The sequence below is a fragment of the Daktulosphaira vitifoliae genome, unplaced genomic scaffold (genome assembly GCF_025091365.1).
Source record: "Daktulosphaira vitifoliae isolate Bord-2020 unplaced genomic scaffold, ASM2509136v1 Scaffold_1, whole genome shotgun sequence".
NCBI lineage: Eukaryota > Metazoa > Arthropoda > Insecta > Hemiptera > Phylloxeridae > Daktulosphaira > Daktulosphaira vitifoliae.
Genome location: NW_026099572.1, coordinates 35,712,076 through 35,725,928, shown reverse-complemented (window position 1 = coordinate 35,725,928; position 13,853 = coordinate 35,712,076). Strand labels below are relative to the sequence as shown.

Below are 13,853 nucleotides of genomic sequence, written 5' to 3'. Positions count from 1 at the left end.
GAAAATAACTCAAATATACTTATCTTTAATAATAATATAATTGGTACTATCTTAAAGTAATTCAGTAAACCAAAATTGATATATTGATACGACAAAATGTAATAATACAATCAATTTTGTTAAATTTGTAATTAATCATTAATTAACTGTCCATAAAATAATAAATCTAATATAATTATCGTACTTGGCATAAAAAATTAAACTTCTAGAATCTTTTTTTAAACGAATATGCGTTTTCCAAAAAATAAAATGAAAATAAATAATTAAAAATCAACAAAATCAGTTATAACGTATTTTAAGACTTTCACATGTTTTTTACTGTATGTAGTGTTTTTGTGGGCTATTTATTGAGAAAACAACATTGAAGTTATTATTTTTGAATTACTTGTACAATTTCCTTTACTTGAGTTTTACTTTTATAATTCTAAGTTAAGAGAAAAAGAAGTTACGAGACATAGATCAGTTATTTCTATTAAATTTGACTCTTCGACTCAACTTAATAGGCCCGGGGGCATGGGTTAACCTTAACGGATCGGTCCCATATTTTGCACAGCTCATTTTTTTGACCATTAAAAAAAAATTAAGGGGTAGCGTAAAAAAAAAAAGACATTCGATTTTTGAGGGCCACCCTACTGTCATGTACAACTTATAACCTTAAAAAGTATTTTTATTATAGTTACAATATATTTTTATATCACCAATAATATAGGTCAATTTTTAACTCAAAGGGGATGTCACGGTGATGGGATCACCGATTTTCAAAAAGTAGTATGAATCTAATTTAAATTGAATATATAGTTGCGCTTATTTTGAATTATTTGCCAATGCCTTCCCTAAACGGAAAAAAATGGCTTTGAAAGTTTTAACTTCCTTAAATAGCCTTTTTATCGTTTTGTTATGAAGTAACCTATGGATCAGTTGGGAATGCGTGTAACTCTAGAAATCGTAGTACGAGGTTCTAATCCCGTGAGCAGGTTAAATTTTTTAATTTTTTTAAATATATTACGAGAATTTGAGAATATTAAAAATATTCTGGTTATATTCTAGAAATTTTTTAATATCAAAAAGAAATATTCTAGAAATATTTAATTTCTATGTGGGTAAGTAAAATTTTTTTCCATCCCAAAGTTCAAGAGAGAGCGTGAAATTTAAAAAAAATTGAATGACAACTCTATATCTATGAAAATTTCGTGGGAAATACCGTAGCGATGTTTATTTTTTATTTAAATACAATTTGATGTGGAGAAACCGGTAAACCCTTAATTTTGGATATTTAATTTTTTGATTTCCCTATTTTTAGGTCCTGCTAAATATCACTTTACTACTCGTGATTTGAACCAATACTCTGTATATGATATTTTTTTCGTATCACATTATAATTGTTGAAAAATCGAATTGATATTGAAATTGTTTTGTACGAGGCAGCTAGACCGTAGGATGTATAGTTGTGCATCGCACTAGAATGCCGTTTTACTTTAGCCTGTTTAAATCGTTATTATTGAAGCGGGAATGGGTCACCTGTGGGATAACGGCTAACTGTAAATCCAATAAGTAACGAGAGTAGACAATAATTAAATAAAGAATAACCATATATATGAGAAATTCTTCAGAGAGTATCTTAAATTTAAGGGGTAGTGGGGTACCCTTAAATACTAATGGCCGGCGAAGCGGCAAAAACAAAAATAGTTGAACTCAATTAAAACAATCAATAAATAACATTAAAAAATAATATAAAACTCAGCTGTACAGATGAAGTTGTTGATAGTGATGAGTGGACTGTATAAGCTCTTGAGGTAATGGTGTCGAACATCTGAGTATGACGAGTCAGAGTGTAGATCCAAGTACGTAATGGCAGATGAGAACAGATCGCCAAAAAGCGTCTACGGCAATGAAGATATTTAGTGATGATCAGGACACAATCACTAGTGGCGTATAAAGGAACGAAAACTTTGAGCACAAGGATGCAATAAACAAATAAAAGAATAACGGCGTACAATGGCTAAACAATTTACAATTCAAACGAAGGCGCTTACTACAAAAAAAAAAAAAAAAATTACTCATAAAACAATTGACCGACTTACGATAATGAACTGTACACGGATGACAATTGACACGGAGGTCATCGATTTGCCGTGCTGGGTGTGCAAAGGGGTGAGTGAAGCAAGACGCTGGAGATCAGCTGTTACACGATATAGTATAATCAACGATGTTTGTAACAACTGGTCTACTAGATCTTTACTAAAGGTATTCTGTAGCAAACAAAAATACTACTCCTAATTTTCGACTGAACTTCTTATTTTTGTTTAACTTGAGCATTTGGATAACACTGAATTGATTTAGAATTTAATAAACTATGTTCAAATACTTTGAATCATGTATAAAAATGAATATTATAAACATAAGAAAAATGTGTTTGGATAAAAAAAAAAATCAATTAATCATTTAAAATTTGTTTAAAAAAACTGTTCGTTGAAATACTTTATAAAATAGTTTAAAATAGAAACAAATGCTATTTAGTATTAAAATACTACATTTTTATTGAAAACGTTTTTAAATAAAACAATTTTTTTTATACTTCATATGAATTCATTTCTTAGTTTTAATTCAAACAATTCGAACATTTGCTTGCTTACATTCATTATATTTGTATTTTAAGTGTCACAGAATAAATTAAAAATGATTAGTAATAATTATTTTTTGCCTGGTTTTTTGAAAAATATTTTTGTTATACTTGTTTTAACTAATATAGCTTTCGCAATGAATGATGAAATAGATATACAAGTAAGTTTAAACGTTGTATTAAGATATTTATTGAAATGAGGCATCCCCTTTTCTGTATACTTTTTTTTAGTATTGATGTACAATTGATATATGTAATTTTTCTAAAAATTAGCAAGACTCCTTATAAATATTTATTCATATATGTCCCACCAATGACGGTAAATTGGGAGGTTAGTAGCATAGATCCTCCCTATTGACAAACCCTTTTTGTTCAATTTTTATTATATATATTTTATTTATATAATTTAATATAGTTATTTAGTCAACTTAATACATGAAAAATTAATGAGCAAGAAAAAATTATTACTGAATTACTACAAATTTGAGAGATGTTAAATCTTAGCTTTCATCCCTTTCCATGGTAAATTAGTTTGACCGCCACTGTTTACCATTAGGTATTAACATAGTTAAATAATGAATAATTATGACAGTTTTGGGTTACGTTAAATCCATATTTTTTAGTATTTGTCTATTTTATATCTTAATATGTTTCAATTACGTTTGACGCCATTTGACATCAGATCAAATATCAAATATAATTTGACTTTTATTAATATTAAAAATTTTATTAGAAAACAAGTAATCTTTTATTTTAATCCTTAAACTGTTTATTATTGCATTATTGTTACTGCTTTTGGTAAGTAAACACAGGTTATTTTTCACTTCTTCTAAATCACTACTTGCGAGAAGACATGGAAAAGAGATAAACGTTATCACTTCAGTTATATTACCAAGTTCGTACGACTGGTGGAGCAGCGTTCGCGTTTTCTCTTTGCTATCTATCGTTATTTTCGCTAATCGTCACATTATATATTATATTCGACCAAACACGATAGCGATGGTTAAATGCGACCAGTTTTATGCGTCATAACGTAGAGCTAAGTAAGCACGAAGTTTATGGCTTCTCTCTTTTAGATTCCCGTAGATAGAAAACAAACCTTGGTTCAAATCCCTTTCAGAGTGTTAAAAAATAAAATAAAATCGCCGTCGTCGGAGCGAAACATGTCATATAATAAATTGTTGGGTCGGTACTCAGACGTGTGACTATTTTTCTAATATCCAATGCTGGTGAAAAAAAATTCAACAATAAAAAAAAATTACGATAATTACAAATACCGTATTTGACATTACTGTTAGGTATATATAAAATTAAATTATAATAAAAAAAAAATGTTTGCATATTAATGTAACACATTTTATCAGAGATTAATTTGAGTTGTCTGTTACTTCTAAATATCAAACAAAAACTGAAGCTTAATTTAATAATGAATACATTATAATATTTTATTTATCTTGTTGAATTTTTTAGCCTCCTGATTATAACAGTATTTTTGACTATTCATTTTTACAAATAATAAGTACATTTGAAAATAATATCGCAACATGGATTCAAGTAAAATATAAAAAAGACATTAAATACTCACTAAGTTTAGATGATATTATATTATTATCAAAGGCCTGCAAAAATGATTATATTTGTAGAAAAAATAAAATTAATAGTTTAAACAACTTAAAAACAATACTCGAATCTTTGGAATGTTTTCATGTTTTTTTAAGTCTCCAAATATTAAATATTTTTGATAACGATATTACGAAAAAAAAAGAAAATCCAAATCATAAATTCAAATTAGGATATCAACATGTAAGAGATTACGCGGTAAGAATGTTGTCATTTTTTACTTATGGCAAATTTGTAGTTAACAGTTGGCAGTTTCTCTTTTCAATGAAAGTTATTGATATGGTAAGACTTGAAAAAGATAAGCAAAAATCGTTTGAAGACATATTAGTGTATATTAATAATTCATCGTTATTAACATCTATGAATGAGTTTTGCGAAAATTGTAAAACATCTAGCCAATTCTTCGCATCATTTTCTTTAAATTTATCTAAAATTTATCAAGACATACCTGATCCATTCAGTATTCCTGGAAATGTTAAATCATATATAACGAATATGTTGTCGAGAGTAAATATTGATTGTGTAACTAAAATGGATAGAATATCTCATATGTTAATAAAAAAAGGTAATTTTATATACATTTTTTTGAATTCATTTAATAATTTAACACTTAACATTAGCCATGCACTTTAAAAGTACTTGAACTTTTTTTTTAAATCCTGGAACTATAAAATTTTAATTTTTATAAAAGCGATAATAGTTTTTATCTTGTTATCAACATGTAAGATATTACGGGGTAAGAATGATTCCATTTATTACTTATGGTAGGTTCTTAGTTAATTATATAGTTTCTCTTTTAAATGAAAGTTAGTAATATGATAACATTGGAAAATGGTAACGATAATTCGTTTGAAGACATTTTGAAATATTTTAATAATCCTTCATTATTAACATCTTGTAACAAAGTTGTTGTGTATTTGAAAAAAGTCATTTTCCTTATTAGATAATTTTCTATTTTATAAAATGGCTATTTTATATTATGCAAGGGCGATCACTGATGTTTTTCACCATTTTCCTATTATACTTAAAGCAACTGTTTTCTTTTAAACTGTGACAAGTACACTATAAAATATAGTATATCATCTACTTTTTGCAAAAATATCAAACGCTAATACTATAGAGAAAGCGCATCAAAATAGATTATTTAAAAACTGTGACAATCAACTTTACTTAAGGTTTAACTGACAAAAAAAGATTAAACTTTATTATAAACAAAATAATATATTTTTTTTTATTAAAATATTTCATAAAATTACCATTAAATAACTTAATTGGTAAATAGTCATTACTTATTACCTATTAGAAATAATCATTTTAGAAGTATATAAAAAAAGAAATTTTCAGCTTGCAAATTATATTAAAATTAGCTGCACAAGTTTTGTGACAACTAGCCTTATTGCACTACTCGAAATAAATGTTACCATAAAGTCTTATCACTTAAACATACAACTGAAAACCATACAAAAAAAAGATATCTTAAGACACTGCTTATTATAAACGAAGAAACAAATACCATAACAATAATAAATAAAAACCTAAATTTAATTGAATGTATGCGAAAAATGTTCCTAACAAACTAAAACTTAGTTTTTTGTATACCATATTAGCAGTATAATCCTGCTTCTTTCTAATACTAAAATAATTACAACTGTAGTGACAATATATGTTTGAATTAGGATAACCGATAATATTAAGTTTGGAACAATAAACATTGTGACAATTAGCCTTGGTCTCTTTTATCATTTTACTCGTGGAAAGGTGATAAGAATGTTTCCACGGCTCCTTTGCTAATCGTAATAGGTGACTAATGAGGTCGCGTCAAGTCGACAGCTAGCGTAAAATTTTGTCAAAAAGTATAAGGAATCCTGAACAGTACATAAGTGTATTGTCCCATATCGGATGTACGCGGAGACAACAGGTGAGACGAAATAAAGTAGTTAGAGACGATGTAGGCCTTTAAAATAATTATCTGTTGAGAGAATATGAAAGAGTAAATGGAGGATATGGTTTTAGTAGGAAAATGAAGTTGAGGAAATTAATCAAAGGTTAGAGGTGTGAAGATGACCTCTTGAAAAAAAGTGTTTAATAATAAATAGGAGTAAGACAGATTATATAGAGTTCGAATTTAACAAAGAAAACACGAGGTAGGTGAAACGAGGTGATCAGTAACAATAAGTGAGGACGTGATAAGAGAGGTGGAAAGTTTTAAGTATTTAGGGTCAGCTATGCAAAAGAGTGGTGGCATTGACGAGGATGTAATACACAGAATTAAGTGCGGGTGGTTGAAGTGGAGAGAAGCCTCTGATGTATTATGCGAAATTTCAATGAGGCTGAAAAGTAAGTTCTATAAAACTGTAGTGAGACTAGCTATGATGTATAGTTCATAGTGTTGAGTCGTTAACAAGAGAACAGAGCAGAAATGAGAATGCTTAGATGGATGAGTGGAAAAACTAGAGAATAGAGGATAAGGAATGAACATATAAGAGGGTGTATAGATTTAACGTTAATCGTGAATAAGACGAGATAAAATACACTGATTATTTTGTCATGTTACGAGAAAAGATCAATTGGAAGCTGTAAGATCAGTTATGGAAGTGTAGGATAAGGGTAGTCCTTATCCCATGTAGTTGGGATAAAGGCGAGAAAAAAGAAGATAACCACAATATTTTTTATTTACGAGAAATCTCGGAATGCTGAATACATTATAATTATGCAGAATGTCTCTTCGTAATTCACTAATTTGATTATATTAACTAATGTTAAAATCAGTAAACCACGGTGGGACACCTTATACAGTATATCATTGTATATAATATGCTATTATATGAAAATTTTCAATTCAATCGTAGTAAGTAGACATATTTGGACTTTTTTATTTTACACTATTCTGTTTTATTTTTTAGTAAATTACTTTTTATTTCATTTATATGGATATAGCAAACCAACAAGAAATAGAAATTCATCCAGATTTTGAAAAAAAAAAACAAGATATTCTTAAGAGTCTTAAATTGAATAAACTCGAAATTGAAAGTTATGAGAAAAATACTGTAAGTGGCTCACATTGTTATATAGGAGAAGAGAATCTAGGAAAACGTCTTCGGGCTACTTATTTTTACCGCGCATGTACAATAAATCTAACAACATGTGAAGAGAGATTATTAAAAAAAGTAATGTACACTAATAAGAAAAAAGAAGTCATTATAACCGATGAAGACGAAAACAATTTGTAAGTAATGATACAAAAAAATTTATAGAATTTACTTAGAGTAGTGAATACGTGATCTGTCAATTTCAACATATTGTGTTTAATCTTGTTCAAAATATTTGATCTATTTAATAAATCAATATTGCGGTCCATTCGTGGCTATTGGATATAAAATATTCAAATAAAACTGAATTTTAAACTATTTTGAAAGGACTTAAAAGCGTAATTAATTATTTGAAGCATAGATGCATTTATTTACCATTCCAATTGTTTGTTCATTTTCTATTTGTCATTCATTTTTCTGTGTTACAGTTGTACTTAAATATCAAATTGTTTTAATTTTATTACTCTTATTGTCCTATAGTCATTGTTTCCGCTACAGAAGTGTCACCTAGAATCTAGGTCCTAGATCATTGCTAAACTTTCATATATTGTGCTTTCTCCAAGTGGAGATCTAGTAGTCCTACTTTTTTTGACGATTTTATTAATTGTCTATTAGTATACCACTTTTTGTTCTTTTAACTGTAGCAAGACTATATTTCCACATAGGCGAGCAACCGTATTGTATTTATTCTTTCTTCATTTCTTCCAATTTTCCAATCTTAACTTAAATTAAAAAAAATATGATGAAAAGGTATGACCCTGACTAAATCCGGTACTTATCATCATTATCATTGCAGGGCTGGCCATTGACTTGTTGAAAAGTTAAAATTAAGTTAAATAACTCGTTATTTTCTTGAGAGTTTTAACTTTTAATTTATTTTGTTATTGTTTTAAATCTAATAAATTGTTAATTACAAGTTAATTTAGTGTAGTATTACTAAAATTACGTAAAATTCACGATTATTTTGTCAATAATTGTTCAATTATTTTCAATTGGTCTAATTCTTTTTAGTAATTTCTATTAAATGTATATTTTGAACAGTCTAAACAAAAAAATTATTTGGTATAATACTGGGTTTCAAAATTTTCAGTTGATCAGTGAACACATCACATTGAAATAATAAAATATTTCTCATCTTGTTTATTACGCTACATTATTCCGTATGTTAATACTAAATAAGCGACAAATACTCTCTTCTTATATTCAAAACATATGTATAAGTAAAAAAAAAAAAAACAAAAAAAAAATTAAATTACTACGAGGCAAAAAACCGAATGGTCAAAAAACCTCGTCTACAAATTAAAGGGGACAAAGAAAGAGAAAAAAAAACAGATATTAATAAAAAAAATAGTTACACCTACACTTTTATTATTAGAGAATACGATGAACGTCTTCGGATACCCACCGGCTATTAATCGCGGTATTACCACTAAGCACGGCGGGTATACGTCCCAAGTAAGCGACTGGTTTTTGGCAGTTAGACTTAGCTTGCAAGACGTTGGGATTCCCCGGGATAAAATGCACTACGTCACCAAATTGTACTAATAACATATTTATCACCCAATAAAATATAATATAAAACCTATAAAAAAAATATATATGTTATATATATATATATTGAGGGACCCAAACAAAAAAATAGGGGCACCTAAAAAAAAATTTAATAATAAAAAAAATCGCCACACGTGCTTATGGCACGGCGCACTAATAAAAAAAAATTCTGGCTCAAAAACATTAAAACAAAACGTATACGTTACCAGCCCCTAAGGGCTCAAGAAACTGGAGGCAGGTTTAGCCGACGCCATTAAACAAAAAATTTACATACTACAAATTTATCGGACACTCACGTAAAAAAAAATGTATATATATAAAAAAACAGTTGTAGCGCACACAACAAAAATTACGACCGCTACGGACGAAAATTAGCGACGACCAGTTCCGATGATGGCTAATTTTCGACAAAACGTCCGGCGTTTGACCCGACGGTCCGTTTAGAGTAGGGGTCAAAAAAAAAAAACTTAATACCCAGTGCCGGAAATTATTAAGAACAATTTAAATCATATGGTGACAATGTATGCGGTGAGCAGTGCAAATGACGGGGTGAATGTACACACAAATGCCGTCCATGAACCGGTCTGAAGTAGTACACAGCTGACTATCTCGCGCGCGCATAAACTGATAAACGCCGTCGCAGTACGCATTCGTCTCAACACAAATATATATATACATATATACAAATAAACAAAAAAATAAATAGATACTTTTTGTCACGTTACAACTTAACATAGGTAATAATTATAAAGACATAATGTGTATTCGAAGTTGGTTAGGTTATATCAAACAAATACAGTGTTGCCACATAATACAACATAACACTTTATAGTTACTGCAGACTTATTTCTTACTTTTTTTATGTATCGAGCAATAGAGTGTCCTATCAAGTTTTGATAGCTTTAATAACTTTAGATCTAGAAATACTCTGTGTTACTTATTTTTTAAATAATTTTATAGTTTTAATGTTTTTATTAATTATAAAAATATATCTACTGGGTGATTTTACATTTATCCTCTTTTGTCCGAACACTATAGAAATGTACACTAGTACGAGTTGTATCTACCCGTGCTACATACCTATTCTGTTATTAAAATACTAGTATCTCATTAATTGCTTATAATAAAGTTTTTAATGATCCATTGAAATTTTTTGTAAGAAAATAGCTAAAAAATTAAAATTTTTAGATTTCTAAAAATTTATTTTTATTATAAATAAATAATAAAATATATATTTTTAAATTATTCAAAAACTGTAAAAATTATTAAATTAGCTCACTCCCTTCTTAGTATAGTTGTCAAGTCCTATAATTTTGTTCTTTTCTTATTTTATATTCTAAAAATACTTTTTCAATTCACATTTTAAAATGCTTGAATTTCTCTCCTATTTTACTCTAATGATTCAATTTTTTTTACAATTGTCAGCATCATTTAGTCATCTATCTCTTAATATTTTTATTACAAATAAATAATAAAATATATACTTTTAACGATTCCATAACTGTAAAAATGAGAACAATGAAAACAATGAAAACAATAGAAACACTCTCCTTACTTAATGAACATCCTATATATATTCATAACATGCACAAGTATAATTTTTTTTAATTACTTTGAATTTAATTTTTAGTTATCGTAATAAATATGGCATAAATAGCGAAAAACTAGCAATAAATGAATTTAATAACAAAATGAATGTAAATATTCAACCATGTGGTGTATTTATTGATGAAAATTTAAACTATTTGGTTGCAAGTCCAGATGGTTTGATTGGAAAGGATGCTATTGTTGAAGTTAAATGTCCTTTTAATGTCAGAAACATGATTCCTGAAGATGCCATTAAAAATAAAAATATAAGACACGTTTTTTTTGATAAAAATGGAAATCTATTACTCAAACGCCATTCTCAATATTTTTATCAAATACAAGGAGAATTGCATATAACAAAAAGACAGTATTGTTATTTTATAATTTGGACTCAAAAAGGTATTTTTAGAGATTGGATTTTGTATAAAAAATCAGAAATTATAGTATTTTATTCTTATATAATAGTATAAGTAAATTACTAAAATATGGCCTAAGGTCGGGCTGCAGTAGCATGCAAAACCTTTTCCCTGGTAGCATAACAATATTGGGAAGGATTTTAGAATACCTGATTGGGAAGTTAGTCAGTTATGGAAAGTTCCAAAACAATGTTCAATATTTCTAAAGGACTTTCGTCAAATAATATCCAAGGACGGGTAATTTTGGGAAATGTTTACTGTTTCTTGATTTCGCTTGCGGTTTACTATTATTAAAAAGATATTGAAAATATTTTAATATTTGGTTGCACCCCATTTTAATTTTTTTAGAGACGGATATAAGGAGTCTTTATCCAATTCCCTTTTAAAAAAATTCACAAAATTTAAATGACCGTTTCTTGTTCTTTTCTGGTATATTTATTATTAACTTGTAAGGAACATATGCACAAATAAAAACAATAATTAAAAAACCAGTGTATGTTACGAGTACGCACGGATTAAGTGAATCTTCTTTCGTTATGAAGATATAGCGTGAAAATTGCATCTATTGTGGTTCTTGAAAACTTTTTTATGCACAATTAAAAGTATTTGAAATTAAATTACTTAATTCATTTTAAATAAAATGACTTAATTTTCGAAAATAGATTGCTAAATTATAATATAAAATATACTCACCGCCAACCGTCATGCTCGATAATAATTTTTTTTCGGACCCTCTGTAAAGATGTTTTACTTATAATACACTTATTTCACAATAATACAAATAACAAACTTATATTGATTCAAATGTATATGATAAAAATTCATGTATTGAATTTGTAATGCATGAGAATAATTGTAGATAAAATTATATTGATACATGAAGCTATCAAATACAAAAATTTAATAAAAAAATTAAAGAATTTAACAAGAATATTTCTAAATATTATAATTTAAAATTTATTACTTTATTAATATTAGGAATGGTTTATGCAACAATTACGCGTGATGACAAATTTTGGAATGATAATATGGAAAGTCAACTAATTAACTTTTATGAAAACCGCATGATACCTGAATTAATCAATTCTCAATTATTTGAAAATAATGAAAAACAGTCTAGCTAATATGTTTTTTTATTTAAAAAATTAATTATTTACTGATTATATTTGTTTAAATATTCAGAGTGATTATTTATCAGAACCAACTCAATTACTTACAGAATAAAAATAATTTTTTTTTTTACCTTTAGTTAGATATTATCTTGAATTATTAGCTATGTAATAATTTTTAAGAACCGGTAATAAGTATCGATTCCATTAGTAGTTTGACTACATTTACACTCACATCATGCACCCGACATCCTGGCACAACTAAAGCAGACTTTTAAGTCATCTGTGCTGAGATCCAAAGCTTCACCACCAATAACTCCTCCATCAAGCAACATAAAGTCAGTCCCCGGTTCCACGTCATCAGTCCAATCATCCACTGAATAGAACTGCAAAGAAAAGAAGTAATAGCAAATGGTGGAAAATAATGAAAATCAATATAGCCAATATGTTTTTTTGTTTAAATACTGAATAATAAGTTGATTGTATATTTTTAAAATTTTTATTTTACTAGAATTCAAATATCAGTTTTATTTAAAATATAGGTAAATGCACAAATTATGGATTTTTATTTTTATGTTCATTCTTTACGATATATAAAAAGAGAAACTTTATTTTAGCTTCTTTGCGTAGTTGAAACTATAATAATTTTGTAATGATGCAAAATTTTAATTATTATGGCGAAATTTTCTCTGCACTTCTGCAAGAAGGGTTAGAGATAATCTTCTCTCATCTTTGCAAAATATTTAGAGATTGCCTTGCCAATGGTTATCAACGAGATAGCTGACGAAAGGTCAGAGTGGTGTTTATACCCAAACTTAACCGCACTAACTATTATGAAGCAAAATTCTATAGGCCAATAAGTCTTATTTTTTTTCTTCTTAAGACTGGAGAAACTAATTGATAGGTACAACAAGTAAGGGCCTCTAAAAGAGTACCATTTACATGAAAACATGCGTACCAAACAGGGAAATCTACTGATACAGCACTACACTGCCTAACGACTAAGATAGGGAAAACTGTGAAGAATAAAATGTATGCAGTAAGTATATTTCTGGACATCACAGTGGCTTTCGACAATACTCTCTTCAATGCTACGTGTGAATCTGCTCAACAGCATTGAATAGAACCACATATTACTAAGTGGATAGAAATCATGCTTAAGGAACGCTCCATTATAGGACAGCTCAATAAAACCAGACTAATCAAGAGTGTTAAACAGGCCTGCCTACAAGGTGGGGTTCTATCTCCCTTGCTATGGTGTCTAGTATTGAACTCGCTTATTAGGGAGTTAAACAAATACTGTTATACACAAACCTATGCGGATGACTTAGTTATAGCAGTGGTGGGTACATTCCCAGACACTATTAGTACATCAGAGACTAAACACTATACATATATGGTGCAGTACGTATGGTCTATCTGTTAATCCAAATAAAGCAGAGGTTGTTATGTTCACTAGAAGGAGAATAGGACTAGACAGTCTTGACACTCTTACTCTAAATGGACAAGTAATTAGCTTAAAATCGGAAGTAAAATACTTAGGTATTATCTTAGATAGTAAGCTAAAATGGAAATCACATGTTGAGTCAAGAATCAAAAAAGCAATGACCACTTTGTGGACTTGTAGCAGAGCATTGGGAAAAACATGGGATATAAAGCCAAGAGTTATGTATTGGTTGTACACTTCAGTGATTAAACATACGACATTGTATGGTGCCCTAGTCTGGTGGACCAGAACAGCACTCATTACAGCTAGGAAAGAACTTAGTCGCATACAGAGAATGGCTACTATGGCCATCACTGGAACATTAAAAACTACACCAACGGTCGCATTAGAGGAACTAATCGGATTGCCTCCTCT

At 28.5% G+C, this 13,853-nt stretch overlaps 1 protein-coding gene across 2 annotated transcripts in view; it reads left to right on the top strand.

The window, feature by feature from the left end:
- LOC126893859 (uncharacterized) overlaps positions 1 to 12,542 on the top strand; it is a 16,161-nt gene extending 3,619 nt beyond the window's left edge. Inside the window, exons 1-5 of one of the 2 annotated variants that reach the window (XM_050664384.1) lie at positions 2,614 to 2,781; positions 4,091 to 4,805; positions 7,178 to 7,466; positions 10,511 to 10,866; positions 11,862 to 12,542. In XM_050664384.1, the coding sequence (XP_050520341.1) occupies positions 2,677 to 2,781; positions 4,091 to 4,805; positions 7,178 to 7,466; positions 10,511 to 10,866; positions 11,862 to 12,007 (1,611 nt within the window). In that variant the 5' untranslated portion in view covers positions 2,614 to 2,676 and the 3' untranslated portion in view covers positions 12,008 to 12,542. Of the gene's footprint in view, positions 1 to 2,613; positions 2,782 to 4,090; positions 4,806 to 7,177; positions 7,467 to 10,510; positions 10,867 to 11,861 lie in introns of those variants that run through there. The other variant, XM_050664385.1, reaches the window with a different exon arrangement.
- Positions 12,543 to 13,853: the final 1,311 nt, after the last annotated feature.